The following is a 19,593-nucleotide window of genomic DNA, read 5'->3' on the forward strand; positions in this document are numbered from 1 at the left end:
AAAAATCCAGCCTCACTGAACAGCTGTCCCCAGCTATTCCTACAATTCTTGGTTCCACCGGGGCCTGAACTCAAGATCCCTAAGGAATATCCTAATTTCACTTTCTATTTGGAAAACTGGAACCAAATCCAAACACATTCAAACCATAAACTCTGAAGGAAGAAAATCAAAGCCTCTCCCAGATGCACCTTCACATTCCCATCCCCAACCCTCTTATAATGCAGCAGACACACACACTCGTCCACCAGAAAATTCTTTTTGAGAGTGCTTTATTCAACAAGATCTAAGTCAGGTGCTTTAAAACATATAAAAATGTTACAGAAATTCACAGCTCCCTACTGAGGACTTGTCAAGTTACATTAAGATATCTAAACACATCAGTTTATAAATTCAGAACCCAAACATTGAACCGGGTCATGTACCATTGCTTGAAAAGCAAGTTATGATTAAGATAAAAGATACTTCACAAAGCTAAATCAAATGGGGAAACCCTTAAGAAACAGTAGCAATTATACACCAGAAACCAGTAGCTTGGAAAACAGGTCTGCGATCTGCTGGGGAGGCTCCACAGGTAAACTGCGGTTCTCCCTTTTCAGCTTGTCCATGTCTAGTGCTTGGCTATAACACAGGGGGAGCTGTAACTTCCCATGACAGGGTAAATGCTGTCAATTCCCTCAGAAAGAAAGGGTGCCATATTTGTCTATTTTTACCTCTCTAGATCATTTCTCATCTCATCTGCTTCCAACAAGAAGACTTTGTGTAAAACAATTGTGTGTGTGTGTGTGTAAAACAACTTAAGTAGAGACTTGACTAGAGAATCTGCACTGCTGCATCGGTGCTCAAGGACATCTCTGCCTCCTACCTAAGCCTTCACATCATGGTTTGGTGTGCTAAGTTGCTTCAGTCCTATCCGACTCTGTGCGACCCTTATGAACTATAGCCTGCCAGGCTGCTCTGTCCATGAGATTCTCCAGGCAACAATACTGGAGTGGGTTGCCATGCCTTTCTGCAGGGGATCAGGAAGCTGACCTAGGGATTGAATCTGTGTCTCTTAAATCTGCATTGGCAGGCAGGTTCATTACTACTAGGGCCACCTGTGGAACTCCTTTGTTCATATAGAAATTTCCCTTGGAGATGTACCTATGGCACCATGTTCTCTGTGCTACAGAGCTTTGAAACAGTTTTGTTTTTTAAAGAGAGCATCTCTTTTCTTAAGAGAGCTTCTTGCCCTTCTGTGATCCATCTCTCTTTCCAATCTCCTAACCCTGAAATAACTGCCCAAACTCCAGAGAAAGAATTCTTGCCAAGACATTTTTGCTTCAGAGAACAAGGTTTGTGTTTTGAGTGACTTTTTTATTTTTTGGTCTTTATGTCCTAAAGTCTTATCTACACTGATGACAAAATATCATTATCTAGAGGTCTCTAGGAGAGTGTCTTATTTTCTTTCTGGTAGAAAGGAGGGAAAGGTGAATATATTATTCTTTGAAGTCTCAGGCCAAAACCTCAACCTCAGGGCTCAGCATTTGTCACAGGGATGGCTAATCTCAGATTCTCCCACCTCAGCCTCAACTCAGAGTTAAAGTCCAAAAACCTGGAGGTCAGTATGCACATTCCTCACCAGTTTGCACAGTCAAGCCTATTTGTGCTTTTCAGTTCCTCCTCAAGGTAACCACCCCCACTTCCCCTACAATTTAACTCCTCACATTCTCACTAATGTGATTACTAACAATGTTACCTTGTGCTTAATTCCAACATCACCAGGGGGACTGGATCCCCTTATCACCAATCAGATAAACTCAAGTTTTTCCTTCATATGATCACCTTATAACATAAGCTCCGGGAAAAAGATTAAGTAGGATGAGGCTATGTCGCTTTTCACAAGTGAAGGGAAAAAACCCTATAAATTGGCCCTTTGTTCATCACACGATTTCAGGTTCATTGCACACAGTTACATAAATGCACAGAAATCTGTCCAGGAGTTCAAAGCTGGAAGGCCATGTGATACCAGTGAGAAAATACAGCTCTACATCACAGCAGTGTCTCTATTTCAAATAATCTTTCCAAAATTCCTGACTGGGTTATTAGTACATGAGAAATGATTTCTAAACAGGGTGAGTCAAAATTGAAAAGTGGGGCCTGCATAAAGTGGAATGTATCATGTAAGAGATTTCCCTTAATTCCACCCCAATCCCCAATCTTTAAAAAAACCAAGTCTACCCCAGTATCACTTTCTCAGAAAGTGATCTGGCAAACTGACATTTCGCAACATTTCCATGTTTAACACTATCATAACGTTAGTGCAAATTAAAGAGAACGTTGATAAACCAAAACAGCTGTCCAATAAAAGTTAGTCATTAGTAATTTATGTTGTGGAAACACTTTTCCCAAGCCATTCAAGGAAGATTATTGGGGCCAACAAAGGCTTTGAACATTCAAAATAAAAATAACCAGAAAAAAAGTTTTCCAAGTCATTTCTCAAATGCAAAATTCAGGAAGTATGTTTGCATTCACAAAACTGTTCTTTCCCATCTGTAACAAAGGAAGCCTCTCCCTGGGCCCCTATTATTTTCTGTGCATTTTGCAGAAGCCCACTGAGGAGGCTAAGGCCCTCCTGATTTCCAGTCCACCCTGCACAAGGCTGGTGGCTATCCCCACAGAGGCAGTAAGCTTGCTAAGAGACCCTTGGCAAAATGACAAGTGGCAGCATACCAACTTCTCGAAAGTCAACAATGAAACCACAGCTGTAAGCCATCTAAAGAGGTCTTTCTTGGAAGCGACAGGGGCAGATGGGGGCAAGGGTGCCCCTGGCGGGAAGAGCTCTGCTGCAAGGGTCCACTTTCCTTGCAGACACAGATCAGTGGCTCTTCTTTTCTCAACTGCCCAGCTCTCCAAATCTTCAGAGAGGAGGTAGAGAAGAGATGGGGAGTTCTATCCCAACAAGGCTCAGACTCCTGCTGTTAGGAGCTTCTGGCCCTGCTTGGTTGACCTCCACAGCCAGCACCCTGTTCCAACCATCCATCTAACTCTCTTCAAACAGTATCAGCTGTACTGGGGCTGAGCTACTTGTCAATCTTCCCAATGGGGGGCTCCAAGGGACAGACTCTTCTTGCCCTTTCCCCTCCACTGGGGTCTCTCTAAAGATCTCACAGGTAGCTGCTCAGAGAAGCTGATAGAGAAGCTCCATCCTAATTATGCACCATCAGAGGGCAGCCCAAAAGGCATCCCTGAACCCCATACTTGGTAAATAGCAGAAGTCTTCATTCCTAAGAGTCCATCTCCACATACAATGTGACAGCAACTTGCAAGAATATAGTGGTTGGAAAGTTTAAAGCCTTGACTTCAAACATAGGACTTCAGCTCCAAGTGCAGGAAGACTCCTTGATTATGTGCAAATGGACTGAGCTTACAGGCACCTGTCATTCTACAAGAAGTCTTCACATTTCCCTAAGGAGGGGAAATTTCCCAGCCACCCAAGACCAGGCCCTGGCCTCGCCAGCCAGTCAGCACCTTGTACAAATGAGTGAGACCTGTTTCATAAGACATTTCTTTCAACTCAGGAGGCACCAAAGAATCGGGGTCAACAGCTTGGCATGCTGAGAGAAACATCAGGCTCCCCCTATTTCCGAGAGGTAGCCAGGGAGGCAAGGGCCAAGGCAGAGTCCATTCTTTACTGGCATCCACACAGATATGTCCTTGTTATTTAGAACAATCAAAGTTTCCAGTGTAAAAACCTGTGGGCTTATTGCATCTACCCCACTGATAGTTTCTTTTTCTTTCCATCAGACCTGCCTTGAGGGCACGGTTTGTTAATTAATTTCTAAGGATCTCAGACTCACAGATCCTTCTAGGCATACAGAGAGAATATCTATTAACACAGTGAAAGTGAAAGTTGCTCAGTCTTGTCCGACTCTTTGCAACTCCATGGACTGTAGCCCACCAGGCTCCTCTGTCCATGGAATTCTCCAGGCAGGAATACTGGAGAGGGTAGCCATTCCCATCTCCAGGGATCTTCCCAACCCAGGGAACAAACCCCGGTTTCCTGTATTGCAGGCGGATTCTTTATCATCTGAGCCACCAGGGAAGCCCAAGAATACTGGAGTGGGTAGCCTGTCCCTTCTCCAGGAGGAGATCTTCCCAACCCAGAAATCGAATCGGGGTCTCCTGCATTGCAAGTGGATTCTTTACCAGCTGAGCTACCAGGGAAGCGCCTATTAACACATAAGTACCCTAGATGGTGAGTGTGCTAGACCTTCTTTTCCTTCTAAAGTTGAGCAGATATGTATGGTTGCTCCCTGACACTTGAGAGGAGAAATTTTTTTCTTCAGTCTAAAACCCCTCAGATTGGCAGTGATTCCTCTGATTTTCCTGCCTACAAGCACATATTTGCCAGCCTTAAGCACTAGTGCTGGTTGCTTGGAATTGAATTGCATGTGAATATATCATGTAGGCATGTGGATGTGTACCATATGAGCACACACATGTGCACACACATTCTGGGTCCTCCTTATAATAAAAACTGAAAGTCCTCGTGAGTGAAGGAAAGGAGCAGGGAAACAAAGGACAGGGAGTTGCTGGCATCTCCATTGTGGTTTGAAAGCTGGAAAGATTTGCTTTTAAATGTTTCCATGGAAGGCATCCAGCTTCCAGTGAGTCTTCTCTGGGCAGCAACGGCCTCTGCAGCATCTGGATCCCCTCCTTCTAGTGGCTCAGATTGTTGCTGGGGTCTCAGCTATCTCCTCCAGCCTCTGCCGAATCATTAGGCGGAGCACAGTGTACCTGGGGATAGAAGAGCTGCAGTGGAGAGCAAAAAGCAACACAGTCCCTCCTGTGACCCTCCCCCACCACCTGGGTCACAGTGGGGCCAAATGTGTCAACCCGTTGCTCCTCTTACTGGCCCACTCTTGAACCACTTCATTACTTGTGTTCATTACCACAACGGGATGAAAGGGCTGAAGAGGCTCACTCCAAACTATTATAATTATTTTATAATTATTGGAAAATCTGACAAAGAATGAGAAAGTGAAATAACACGAACAGTAATAAGGTTCTCTTCACTGAGTGCTTAATATGCTTAAGGCACTATGCATAGAGGATCATCTAATCCTCAAATAGGCTGGACCATAGGAAATTGCCATTATTTTTACCGTTTGGAGGAGTCTACAAAAATGGCAACTTCATATTTTTGCCAAAGAGGATATAGTAACTACCAGGCATGGAGGTCCATGGCTTATTGATAAGTACTGTTTTTTATACCTTTCCTGGATTATGGCAATTCAGATACTGGAGTGGACACTGTTATACAGAGTGAACATGGCTTTGCACTACACAGCAAAAACCATTTTTAAAGTTTGGCACATAGTAAGTGCTCAATAAATGTTCACTGCTATCATACTAGCTATCACCAACACAATAAATGTAGCATTGACTTTATTCTCTAGTGGCAAGAAAATCTCAACTGTTCTGCCATTTCTGTGAAATGCAATCTACTTTGTGACTAAATATGACAAAAAAATAACAAAATCCTTCCTAGAACAAAGTTTTAGTGCTGGAATTTTCAACCCAAATGCAATTTCCAGAAGAGATGTTTAAAAAAAAAAAAAGGAGGAAAGATACAAGGAAGGGATTTTAGAGGTACTCAGCTCAGATGAATTTCCACTACTGAGACAACCTTCCTAAAATCCTTGGAATATTTTTATGTCCCATATCAAAATGAGAAGTTGAACAAGAAGCAGAAAGACGAACACATCAACACAAGTTTCATGTCCCCACCTGACATATGGCATTGTCAACAGGAAGTCCCCTGAACAAAGTCCACAAGACCCAGATCCCGGCAGCAGCTCACATAGCCCCTGCAAGGCTCCAGAGCAGAGCCTTCTCTCATTGAGGCCTCAGGAGAACCCAACCAGCCACCCCAAGGGCCATGCTTACTTGCGCATCAGCTTCTTGACTTCCCTATCTTCTTCCTCTTGGAGCTTCTGAATGAAGCTTTTAAGGACAGGCATCTCGAACTTTATATACTGAGCCACCTGAGGAGGAAAAAGTAAGTCTGGGGTATAAGACCTCTATCAGCACTATTCCAACTTTTTTGGGCATCTCTCTCATGTTAGGCACAAAGACTTGGGAAATCTGTTTCTGTGCTAATTCAGGATTTCCTCAAAGACAGGAACCAAGTTTTATTCTTCTCAAGGTGGGCAGAGAGTCCATGATAAAGATCGCGTTATCTACATGATATTTAATACATTATCTCATAACTTCTCATTTTTATCTCATGTATTCAATACCATGAGAGGTAATGTCAAACACAGAAAAGCACTTTCTCTCGATTCAGTCATGCAGAGAAGACTAGAACTCATAATATTCAATAAACTCCTCTGATCTCCCCTAAAAGAATTTAAGGAACCATGCTCAGAACGATGATTTGTGCCTCAAGTCTCAAACAGGTATCCAAATGTGAACTTCCTCCTGAGAAGCTATAAGTGAAAGAGTGGCCCCCACCAGCCACTCTTCCCCCCTCACCAGCATTCTCACCCTGCTCCATCAACTCTTCTCCATGTGAGAAGTATATTTCTTCATCCTGTTAATGTTGGGCTCAGCTACGCAACTTGCTTTGGCCAATGGAACATGTATGTGGATGTGACATATGTCAAATCCAAGTGGGGGCTTTAAATGACCTTACATGGTTTCTTGCCCTCCAGCCATCTGCCGTAAGAAGCATACCTAAGTAGCCACTGCCTCTGAACCCTTGGTCTCTGAATAAGACACACAATGTAGTGAAAGTGAAAGTCACTCAGTCGTGTCCTATTCTTTGTGACCCTGTGAACTGTAGCCCACCAGGCTCTTCTGTCCATGGAATTCTCCAGGCAAGAGTACTGGAATGGGTTGCCATTTCCTTCTCCAGGGGATCTCCCCAACCTAAGTATTGAGCCTGGGTCTCCTGCATTGCAGGCAAATTCTTTACCATTTGAGCCACCTGAAGTCAAACCACATCTAGAGCATAACGACTGCTACCAGCCTGCAGAATCCTGATCAAGAAAGTAAATGTTTGCTGTTGTAAGTGACTAAGATTTGGGAATGTTTGTTACTATAGCAAAAGCAGACTAGTGTGTAAGGTAAAATCTCAGCTAACTTCTTGAAACTGCTTAGAAAAGGTTTGCAGAAACTTTTCAGCCCTTAAGTATACCAAAAAGCCTCAATAAATTTATTCCTTCTATGGAAATCATTTTGTGCCTCAGCATTCTTCCAATTAGTTCCCACAGGACACAGCCTCAACCTAGCCTCTATATTAATTTTCCTTGGCCCCATGATCATTACCATTCAAGAAAACCTAGTATTGAGAAATAGCAACAAAGTTGGGCAAAAAAACCAAGCTATAACCCAGTTATCATTTATCCAACCCACCCCCCACCCTTCTGGGACAGATATCGGACTGAAAAGGGACTCACATCATAGGTAACTTCCTCCACCTGGTCCTTCTCCATAAGGAACACTTTAGAGACCTGCTCACATGGGCCCTGGAGGATCCGGGCAATCAGAGGATAATCCGTGTTCTTCAGCTTCTGTTTCTCTGGAACCACACACAGCCAAGAGCAGCTCTGAGTTGCCTGAGGTCTTTCTCACTGTAAGTAGCTGTCAACTCAGGGGCTCAAATGGACCAGGCACCTTAGGGGATGTGGCCATACAAGTCAGGAAACTGATTTGTAAATGACAGATTCAACAGGTATTGTTCAAAGCAACTGCTGCTGCTCCCCAGCAATATTTCCATGCCTCAAGCCTTTTAGAAGATGCTGCATTGGAGAAAATGGTTTTCTCTGTGCTTTGAGAAAATCCAGTTCTTTTTTTTTACAGGCACTTAGGTTTTAGGGTTTGTTTACTGACCATATATGGCATTCCCCAGTGAACTTACCCAGGGAGCCCACCCGCCTTGAAGGCAAACAACATTTGGAGGTTTCCAAAACCAAGAACTAAGCAAATGAGGGAGAGATTCTGTTTTTAACTTGCTATTTTGAGTTAATTAAAAGTTTTAAGTGCCTTGTGTTCTTTATACTTACCACCGCTGGTATGGACCACATACAATGCAAACTCCTCTGCCGAGTTCTCAATCTGAATCGGGAAGGAACAAAAGATACTCACTAAAAGCATATATTTACACATCTAAACTTTGGCCATTTCTTCTTCTTGAACACTGCAAAGCTAAATAAATGACAGGCTCTTTTGAGGGGAGGACTATTTATCTACAGCATTAAAAGTGATGAGGAGATGGGGCAGGTAAGTAACTTTATTAATAATAATAGGTAATAAGAGCTAATATTTATTGCACCATGCCAGACATAGTTCTAACAAACTACATGTTTTAATTCATCTAATACTCATGAAAATCCAGTGAGAAGAAAAATACTACCTGCCATATCAGTAAACAAAAGATGTTACAGTCATCAGCGATTGTAGGCACCTCCAATGGTGAGCCAGTGAGTCCTGAGAAGGACTCAGAAAGGAAAAAGAAAGTACTTGCCAACTAGCAGCCACTGGACTATAATGACTCCACACGTGACCACAGAGGAAACTTAGGATGTGAAAAGACTGAACACTGGCCCAATAGCTGAGGTGCATATCAAAAGAATGACTTCAGTGAGCCCACACACTTGCATCTTCCCATACCTAGAAAAAGACTAAATTCCTTAACTTGAGATATCTGGTTTTCCTTTAATTCACAATAATCTTTTGACATTCAGACTACTTGCCCTTTGTTGAAAAACTATGTATTCTAGCTCCCTCCTTGTCTCCTCAGAGCAATTTTCTCAGGAAAACTGAGATGCTGCCTCCAGGGCTTGAAGTCCTAAGAATATACGCCAAATAAAACATAGCTCTCACTCACAGATTTAGAGAACGAACTTAGGTTCGTTGCCTGGGGGAAGGGATAGTTAGGGAGTTTGGGATGGACATGTACACATTGCTGCATGTAAAATGGATAACCAACAAGGACCTACTGTATAGCACATGGTACTCTGCTCAATGTTATGTGGCAGCCTCGAGGGGAGGAGGGTTTGAGGGAGAATGGATACATGTATATGTATGACTGAGTCCCTTCACTGATCACCTGAAACTATTAACAACATTGTTAATCGGCTATACTCCAATACAAACTTCAAGATTTTGTTTAAATAGAAAAAATACATAGCCCTCAACTTTTAGGTTGTGCAATTTTTCTTCTGTTGATACCAGCAATGGGTGCTCTCAACCTCATTTTACAGATGGCGAGGCAGAGGCACAGGGATTTTAAGTCACTTGTCCAACTCATCCAACCAGCAGATGATGGATGGAGATTCAAACCCAGAGCGCATGCCTTAAACCACTAGGAGACACTGGCTTCTATAAAAATAAGAATACCTGGCTTCCAAAAGACTTAGAAGGTGATTGTGGAAAACATACAGAGTAACAAGACTTTAAAAACATCAGGCACTATAATTTTCACATCTATTGAAGACAGATTTTTTTAAAGTAGCTTCCCTAAATGCACAGAAGTCAATATGTACATGGAGCCCTGATCCAGTCATCAGGTCTAGGGTCCTTCTCTGGTGGAGAAGGACCTGAGGGCTGGTGCTTCCCAGGCTTCAGTGGTATCAGAATCCCTGTAAGCCTTGTTGAACAGGTTCCCTGGCCTCCTCTCTGAGTTCCCTTTCTGGTGGGCCTGATTCAGGGGAGAGAGAGACCTGAAAACCTGCTTTTCCAACAAGCTCCCAGGTGATGCTGATTTCATGGGATCTAAAGAACCTAAACCTTCTCTGCGCAGAGCCATCCTACTCTGGCAACACACACTCTCCATAGCTCCCACCTCTACACCTCTGGGGGCCCTGAGGCACACACGTCACTGTCTGAGACAGCCAGCAGAGAGAACTTGCCTTAAATTTGTTGAGCAGCAACTTCAGGACCTGTGGAGTCGTCATGGTACTGTTGATGCGGACATTGGTGATGGAGCCATAGGCTGGCGTGAACACTGATGTCTGTCAATAGAAGAGTCTGACTCAGAGCGGGTGTACAGACAAGAATAGGGCACTAAAACCCAAGGGACTAAAACCCAACAGCACTCAATCTGGGCTTCCTGAGAGTCCCCTGCCCCTGACACCCTAGAAGTATCAGGCTTTGAGGTCACCAAAGAGCCCTGGGTTTTGCCTAGCTCAGGAACTTGCACCCATCCCACTACAGGAGGCTGGAGGGATCTGAGCTTGCCAATTGGCAGGCCTGGGGAGGGAAAGAGGAACAGATAAGGGAGGCCCTCCATCCAAACAAAACACACACAAAGCACCCTCCACTACAGCTTCAACATGAGGAAGTCTGTGACCATTCTTCCATGATGCAATTGTTTCCAGGGCCAGATTAAAGCCAAGCAGCAAGACTGAAGGAGGGTCAGCTAGCTTGGGGTCTTGAGGCAGGAGACAGATGGGCCCCAGGCTGAACAGTTTCTCCCCATGAGTAGAAATGCCTTAATAGTAGAAACTCCATAAAAGCAAGATGATGGAGGAGGCTGGGCCCTGCCCAGATAAGAGATAAAAGACCATGTATTTCTCAATCTTGAAGTCAAGGAAAGAAAAAAGAAAGTCAACTCGCTCAGTCGTGTCCAACTCTTTGTGACCCCACAGACTGTAGCCCACCAGGCTCCTCTGTCCATGAGATTCTCCAGGCAAGAATACTGGAGTGGGCTGCCATTTCCTTCTCCAGGTGATCTTGCCAACCCAGAGATCAAACCTGTGCCTCCTGCATTGTAGGCAGACGCTTTACCATCTGAGCAACCAGGTAAGTTAAGGAGACCTCCCCAATTGCACATGTGCAAAAAGGCTGCTTGGAGGTCAAAAAGGGAGGGGGTATGATGTCAACTACTCACACGGTCTTTTCTCTAGAATCTGAGGCAGGAGCTAGGTGGGTCACAGGCTAGGCATTTACAACTGGTCTCATGTTTGCATTTCACGGGCAGCAAAAACTGGGCTTCAGGCCGGACATTTAAAATTAGTCTCCTGTTAGTATTTCCTGAGACAGGAGATAGGTGGGCTCCAGGTTAGCTATGTTTGCTCTCCAAAATGGAGTAACAGAAAGAGGGTAAATAGATAGGTTTTGTCTCCTATTTACCTTAAGATAATAGTCATGACAGGAACAGAGATGGGCTAAATCTTGTTTGAATAAAGGATCAGGAGGCCATATATTTCCCATCTTTGGGGCAAAGGAGACACTGCACATGTGCATAAAGGTTCCTTGGGGGTTAAAAGTCAGGGGACATTGCCAGGCCATGATGAGTCTTGCTTCTCTCAGAATGCTTTCCATCAAAATCCATCTTGTCTGAAAGGTACATATGCACATAGGGGGAAGGTCTTGAGACAAATTAGCCAGGGTGGCAAAACAAGATGATTGGCCAGGTGGAAGACAAAGACCCAAAAGAACTGCTCTATATTAAACACCTCTTTCCTATGCTCCTCCTCATTAGGGAGGACACCCACACCCTTTCTCCCCAGGTGTGCGTCTCTGCCTTACTTCTTTCTCATCTAAACAAACTGTTTCTCTGTGTGCTCTCCTGCATGTTGTTGTGCTATGTCTCTAATAATAAACTCTGTACTTGCATTTACAGTTTTTGCCTCCATGATAAATGCATTTTTCACTAGGAGCAAGAGCCAGGGAAAAATAGCTTCCAGCCTCTAGCCCTCGCTGGTCTGGTGGCTAGGATTCCTGGTTTTCATCCAGGCTATCCAGGTTCAGTTCCTGGGCAGGCAATCAAGATCTCACTTCATGCTACTGCTCACTGGTGCCTCTCCTAGATCAAATCCATCTTGGCTAAGAGATGTGCATGCACACAGGGGAGGACCCCGAGATATATCAAATACCGACTCAGAACCAGGCAAACCAAGATGATTGATCAAAAGAAATCTAGAAGAAATGCCCCATAAAAGTGATTCAAACTACTGTGAGGGTGTGAACTTCTCTCTCTGAGCCCTCCAGGGTGTCTATCCACACATACTGTACTCTTTCTTCCTAATAAACACTTTACTTGCTTTATTCCTTTCTGCCTGTAGGTGGAAATTCCTTTCTACACAGTTGATGGGCCCAGGCTTTGTCACTGGCCACTGGTCCCTGGTGGTCTAGTGGCTAGGATTCAGCAATTTTCCTGCTCCTGCCCAATCTCAGTCTCTAGCCAGAAACCAAAACCCTGCTTCAAGATGCTATAGGCTCAGGCCACGTGAGATCAACCTGAATCCTGCAGCTCTATTTCAGAGCGGCCCTTTAACTCACAGAGAAGTCAGGTCACATAGCAGCTGGAGGCACATGGTGCAGAAAGAGAGTAACATGTGGACTGGGGGGAAAGGGGGTGATTCTGATGAGGGTTGTCCATGGGTCATCTCACATCTCACTCACTGAGACAGGAACAAAGAGGGCAGGGCACAACCATTAAAATAACGGCACAGCCATTGTGAACAGGATACTGCAAAAACCGGCTGGAACCTACTAGGCCCAAGATGTCAGCAGATTTGACTTCCAGTAGACCTTCACCTCCATATGCACTCATTGTAATGCATTAGTATCTAAATGACCCACTCACAGGTGCCATGACAGTTCTAAGGTCAACCATAAGAGGCCAAAAAGTGGGTGGTACCCCAATTCATGGAAATCTCCATCCCTTCTTCAAGATTGTTAGAATATTCCTCCCACTCATTAGCCTAGGAAATTATCAACCCCACAAAGACTAACCACCCCCATAGCCCAGGGCTGCTCTCACATTCCCAGATGACCCACTGCCCTGGGGCGACCACTCTCCTTTTGAGATGGCCTGCATTCTGTCTGTGGAATGTGTATCTCCCAGGGCTACACTCTCTGTGGAGTGTGTTTCTCCCAGCACTGCTCTCACTTTTCCAGGTGACCCCATGCCCTAGGTCCACCTCTCCCCTTCTGAGACAGCCCACACTCTGTCTATGGAAGAATGTGTAGCTCCCTGAATAAACCTGCTTTCACTCTACTGTGGCTCACTCTTGAATTCTTTCCTGTGCGAAGCCACGGACCCTCATTTGGTGGCCCATCCCAAAGGACTCACCCAAGACCTAGGACACAAGCATCTTCTCACAGTTTTTCCCACACCACCACCATCTAGGGGGGCTCCTGATCTGGAGGCCCTCATCTCTAACAGAGTCAGCAGCCCACCCACAAGGCAAAGACTGAGTGGCTTCCCAGGTGTCTGTAGCCCTGATGTGGCACTTGCCCAGGAAGGGGTCTTGCTCCCACTAGGGTTGCCCCTTGCCCCGTGCTACCCTGCCTCCCTTACCTTATGGTTGTAGAAATGGCCATTGATAGAGAAGCGGTGGCGTCTGATTCGCCTCTGGTCGCTGGGTGTCCTCACATTGCCACGACGACGTACCCCAACATCACTGCGTGTGCGCATCAACTGTGGGGTGTCTTCCTGTAGGGACTTCAGGCCCCTGGAGTCTGAGATGGAAAGAGGAAATGATCTCTGTCTGACGGGACCTGGGATGTGGCAGTTACAGTAACTTCTTCTTGTCCAATGCTACAGTACCTACAGCTTCCCCAAAAATATATTTTATAAAAACAGTATTTTTTGCTGGGGAAAAAAACATGATACATAATTTACCAAAAAGCAATACAGTGACAAAGTTTAGAGCACAGACTTCAGAGCCAGACTCTCAGGTTCAAACCCCAGCTCTACCACTGCTATTGTAGGGGAGCAAAATTTGCCACCCCAAAATGTTGCTGGCATGCTGAAAATAATCAAGACCCAAAAGACTGATAAATGGAACAATACCTGCCATATCAGTTAACAAAGGCTATGACCGTCATCAGCGACTGCAGTCATAGCTGATGGTGAGCTGGTAAGTCCTGAGAGAACTCAGGAAGAAAAGAATACCTGCCGGTTAGCAGTCATCAGACTGCACCCACTCCCTATGGTGACCCCTGAAGAAATTCAGGAAGTGAAAACACAGGATATTTGCCTCAGATAGTTGAGGTGCATATTAAAAGAATGATTTCACTGAGCCCAGACTCTTGCATTTTACCATACATAGAAAAGCACTAAATTCCTTAACTTGAAATATCTGGGTTTTTTTAATTAACAATTATTTTCTGATTACCTGTTCTTTGTTGCAAAACTCCTATATATCTTAGCTGCCCACCACTGGACTCTTTGGAGCAGCTCTCTTAGTCTGGATTCCTTGAAATGCAGCCTCCCAGCCTTGAAGTCCTAAAAATTCCCTAAAATTCTTAATTTTTAGGTTGTAAGTAAGTTTTTAGCCAAAAAGACTCAGGAAGAAACTGACTTTTCCCCTAACTGTCTGAAGGATTTAGATAGCAGGCCTATTACAGGACTAGAGCTATCATCAGAGGTATCTGCAAAGAATACTACGGGCCAAATGTGGTGAAGGAAACAGAGATCAAAGTTCACCCTGCATCACACTGTCTTTGCAGGGCCAAGCAAACATCTGTTTACCAACCACTGCTTTCCATCTCCATGTGAATTGCCTTCCTCTCCTCTGAAGTCCCAAAATACTACGTTTATCTTAAGAGGCTGGCAAGTATTAAACAAAGGGGAAACAAAGTCATCTTAGGAGAAATTTGCCTGTATCTTTGGGATGCAAATGTCCTATCTGGTCTCCTCATCTCTGCCATCTCTTTAAAATGCAAATTTTGAAAAAAGGGTAAAGTAATTTAGAACTTGACTTGTTTTCCATAAATATTAGTAAAAAAGGAAGAAGCCTTTAAAAATTTTTCTTATTCTAAGAAAAATTAGTTATTTACAAACTAGTGAGTTCTGCATTGTGATATCTGATTCATAACTAAGTTTGGAAAATAAAGTATAATATTTCTTATTGTGTCTGTGTGCATATGTATATATCTTAGTAAGTGTCTTTGGATATTATTGTTAAGGTTAATTCATAAAAGAGGCCTGTTTAAGTTGCCTTAAAGAAAAGTACGTGCTTACAAACCAAACAATTCTAAATACAAAAGAAATTAAGCTAAATGAGTTTTAGGTTCAGTGAACAGGAAAGTATTTAGTATTAAATTAATGTCTTATATTAATGTTTGTTTGTTGATCTAATTAATATAGATATGTCTTTGGAGCCATCAATATTAAGTAGCACTCTTTCACTGCACCTAGTTTTAATAGAGCTTAAAGGAAATTTTGCTATATCTGTTGCAAATTTGTCAGCAAGAAAAAATAACTTGATAACTTTAGCTAAAAATCATCTAAAATAGTTTCTTCAGATTTTGGAAACTATTATTTGTCTCTTGCTTTTCACTAGAAATTAAGACTTTTAGGAGCTGGGAATTCTAATTTAAATATATAATTAAAGCTACTGAAGACAATGAAACATTTCAGTATGGTAGAATGTGTGAGGAGGTTAAGAAGGCATGAGGAGGGACTTCCCTGGTGGTCCATGTCCCTGCCAAGGCAAGGGACATGGGTTTGATCCCTGGTCTCAGAAGATCCCATGTGCTGCAGAGCAACTAAGCCTGTGCCCCACAATTACTGAGCCTGCAAGCCTAGAGCCTGGCTCTGCAACAAGAGAAGTTACCACATTGAGAAGCCCACACACCACAACAGGCAGTAGCCACCACCACCCCCTACCATCCCACACTGCAATTAGAGAAAGCCTGCATGCAGCAATGAAGGCCCAGTAAATAATGTTAAAAAAGACCGAGTTAATAAATGCTAAAAAGAAAAAAAGAAGACGGTATGAGGCATGAAATTACATTTTATTGAGAAAGCTTTATACAAGGTCAGGATTAACTAAATTTAGACTGAAGTTAAGTAGGTAAATGGATTTTGTTAAGTAAACTAATATAAGGCTGGAATTTGATTTATCTCTTTCTGTTAGAAGTGCTCCTTTTTGATTACAGGTTGTATGAGTTTCTGGGCCCTTGCTGCTGCTGCTGCTGCGTCACTTCAGTCGTGTCCAACTCTGTGCGACCCCATAGATGGCAGCCCATCAGGCTCCCCCGTCCCTGGGATTCTCCAGGCAAGAACACTGGAATGGGTTGCCATTTCCTTCTCCAATGCATGAAAGTGAAAAGTGAAAGTGAAGTCGCTCAGTCATGTCCGACTCTCAGCGACCCCGTGGACCGCAGTCTACCAGGCTCCTCTGTCCATGGGATTTTCCAGGCAAGAGTACTGGAGTGGGTTGCCATTGCCTTCTCCGTCTGGGCCCTTAGGTGATCCATATTTGCTTTCTTTTAATCATTTTGAGACTTTGGTTAAATGAATAAATATTGTTTCACAGTGACCTATGATCCTCTTGTGTTTTAAAAACTTTTTTATATTTTTAACAAACTTTCCCAAATATCAAAATCTGACTAAAGCTTTTTCAGCCTCCAGCTGACTCTGGGATACTTCAAAAGAACATCTTTGAGACATTTCAAAGAGGAAGGTCAAACTAAGTTTATTTGATATGTTAAATTACCTCAAAATCCTTGTCAAATGTTTGGAGAAGAACCTTAGGTTATAGAATATGGATAAATGCCACTAATGTAGATTTTCCAAAATTTATGTGGAATCCCTAACATCTGATATGTCCTGATATATTATCTAAAATGTTATATGTTACAGAAATAATAAAGTTTCCTGATAAGTGCATTGTACTCAAACCTTTAACTAGGCTATTTTAAGTTTTGTACATGGACTCATGAATATGGTTTATAATTTTATGACTTTGAGAAATATACTAGCTTTAATTTTTTTTTTTTTCACAAAAAAACTTTTATGGTATGACCTATAACAAGTTGATAAAGTATACCTTTGCAAACAAAGCTGAAATATTTATCATTTTCTCTCTGATCCTGCCACAATTTGGAGGCCCCAGATGGCTCTCCCATGGACTTGATATTTTATTGCAATTGGACTCCCTGGTGGCTCAGATGGTAAAGAATCTGCCTGGAGTACAGGAGACGCAGGTTAGATCCCTGGGTTGGGAAGATCCCCTGGAGAAGGGAATTGCTACCCACTCCAGAATTCTTGCCTGGAGAATTCCCTGGACAGAGGAGACTGGCGAGCTACAATCCACTGGGGTCACAAAGGGTCGGACATGACTGAGTGACCAACACTACAACTAGTTATGCTAATCATCATTTTAATTTATTCTTTGTTTCCAAGTTGTTTTTGCTTTGTGTCTCCCTGTGGCACTATGTCTTTGTCAATATTACCGGCTGCATTACTTATATCCTGTCTTTTTCACAAGATTATTGTCTCTTACAGTACTGAGTGTAACCAGGCCTCCAACAAAACTTCTATGGCTAAACATCTTGAGGAACAGATCACATTTATTACATAAAGTAATTGTAACAGTGTGATTCTAGGTATGGGATGAAGTAAAAATGGAGAATGTCTCTTGGATCATAATTAGACAGAAGATCTAGATAATCTTTAATTATTGACAGGGCCTAATCCAAAAATTTAGCACCTGGAGTGGCATATCAAGAATTCTCACCTGATCTTGGATGAGCCTCCCAGCCAGCACCATGGGACAAAATTTGATTATGAAATGTTTCCCAGATGTTGGCCAAATTCCTGATCAAGAGGAGATAGGTCATCAGCAATTGCAGCTCTCCAGTGTGAGCTGATGAGCCCTGAGTTCTACTTGCCATTTGCAGCCATCAGATTGTGGCTACTCCCTATGGTGAGCACTGAGGAAACTCAGGATGTAAGAATAGAGGATACAGGTCCTTAGTTAACTGAGAAGCATATAAAAAAAACGATTTCAGTGAGCCCAGACTCTTGTATCTTCCCATATGTAGCACGGAATTCCTTGAGATGCTGCCTCCTGGGTTTGAAGTCCTAAAAAATTCTTGCTGAATAAAACATAACTCTCAACTTTTAGATTGTGAATATTTTTAAGTCTACAAGTGCAAAGAAGACACTTTCCAAAAGGGAACAAAAGAAGACAAATTTCAACATTTGGAACATTGGCACCAATGGCGAACACTCCCAGAAAGGTCCATCTGATGAAGCAGTTAGAAGGGTCATCACCCTCTTTCCACAAGATTGTGGAACAGACATTGACAGTGGGGGATTATAATAGGGAAAAGCCAATTTTGACTCCATGTTGGATCTGTTTCTTTGACTTTACCTTTGTTTGTGTTATTATAATAATACATAATGGCCTGCCTCAAGGAACTCTGTCCCTCTGTCTAAATGTTAAGCTAAAGTGGCTTTGTTCAGTTCACAGGGAGACAATCTGACCCTGCCCACCAGTGAATGGTTGCAGCAAAGATGAATTTAACACATCCCCTCCTATGTTACAAAATAAATGGCCTTTTTACTTTATGTCCTCACCTTCTCTCCTTCTCTGTTCTACAAAAGAAACTGGAATCCAGACCCTAATAATATGGGTTTTTTGGAGACACTAGTTTGCCATCTTCTCAGTCTATGGCTTTTCGACTCATATTCTTTGCCTCAACACCTCATCTTTCAGTTTATCGGCCTGTTGTGTGGTGGAGCAGAATGAGCTTGGACTCGGTAACAGGTAGAGAAAAATGTCTTCCTCCCCAACACCATATATCACTAACCTTTCTGTGCCTCAGCTACATCACCTGTAGAAGGGGTTAATAATAGCATCCACCTCACAAGATTACTGTATGGATTTAAATAAGTTGATTAATTGAAAGCACTTAGAACAGTATCAGGCACAGGATAAGCATGATATAAGGACTTGCAAGATATTATGAACTGATAATATCTATCAAAATTACAAATGCACACAGCCTCAGACCTAGAAACTTAATTTGAAAGAATTCTACACACACAAATGTGTGAAATGAGACAAGTACAAGGACATTGTCTACACCTTTGTTTGTCTAAAGACTAGAAATGACTTAAATGTTTATCAATAGGAAGTGATTAAATTATTTATTCATACAATGAAATACTGCAGACCTGTAAAGAATGCAGAAGCTCTTTCTGGGGTTGTATGGAACAATCCTCAAGACAAACTAACAGAAATGGGATGAGCAAAATGCTGCCACTTATATAAAAAAGGGAAAGAAAAAAATGGCATCCAACCATTAAGCTTTGTTGGTGTGTATTTCCTTGTGTTTGCAAAGAATATCTTCGGAAGAAAGCCTTCAGATTGCTTCTAGGGAGGGAAAATCAGTGGGTGGATGAGATGTGAAACTTTCAATTCTTTTTTCTTAATAAGTTTTGAATCTCAAACCATGTGAATTTCGTATTTCCAAAAAATAAGTAACAGTATACAACATTCATCACATCAGTCTTCACACAGCTGGTCCGACACTAGAGGATCCTCCCACCATGCATGTACCTGTGGGGCTCAGAGTCTGATCACTCTCAGGCAGGGCATCCACCTCTGAGATCGTAATGTTGGGCATGGTGAGGGGCTTCAGGATGGTACTGGAAAGCAAAAACAAACAAAAGGTTCAGCCCCTGCAGAAGAACTCCCTCAGTCCCACCCCATCCCACTCGTGCAAAGGGAATACTTCTGGGGATCACCATGCAGTAGGTGATGAAGGACATGGTAGGCTGTGCTGAGGGCCTCATGAGGCTGGCCCAGCTCCTGAGCCAAGCACTGGGCAAGGAAGGTGAATTCTGGAGGGAGAAAG

The 19,593-nt window shown here is 43.0% G+C and overlaps 1 protein-coding gene across 3 annotated transcripts in view; it reads right to left on the reverse strand.

Moving 5' to 3' along the window:
- Positions 1-252: 252 nt before the first annotated feature.
- The window catches only part of RASSF2 (Ras association domain family member 2), a 52,432-nt gene continuing 33,091 nt past the window's right edge, over positions 253-19,593 (reverse strand). For all 3 annotated transcript variants that reach the window (XM_061126624.1, XM_061126623.1, XM_061126625.1), the window contains exons 5-11: positions 19,296-19,384; positions 13,295-13,455; positions 9,897-9,998; positions 8,049-8,100; positions 7,443-7,564; positions 5,929-6,026; positions 253-4,776 (exon numbers count right to left, since the gene is read on the reverse strand). In XM_061126624.1, the coding sequence (XP_060982607.1) occupies positions 4,707-4,776; positions 5,929-6,026; positions 7,443-7,564; positions 8,049-8,100; positions 9,897-9,998; positions 13,295-13,455; positions 19,296-19,384 (694 nt within the window). In that variant the 3' untranslated portion in view covers positions 253-4,706. The remainder of the gene's footprint in view (positions 4,777-5,928; positions 6,027-7,442; positions 7,565-8,048; positions 8,101-9,896; positions 9,999-13,294; positions 13,456-19,295; positions 19,385-19,593) is intronic.

Source organism: Dama dama, chromosome 23 (assembly GCF_033118175.1).
Source record: "Dama dama isolate Ldn47 chromosome 23, ASM3311817v1, whole genome shotgun sequence".
NCBI classification, from domain to species: domain Eukaryota; kingdom Metazoa; phylum Chordata; class Mammalia; order Artiodactyla; family Cervidae; genus Dama; species Dama dama.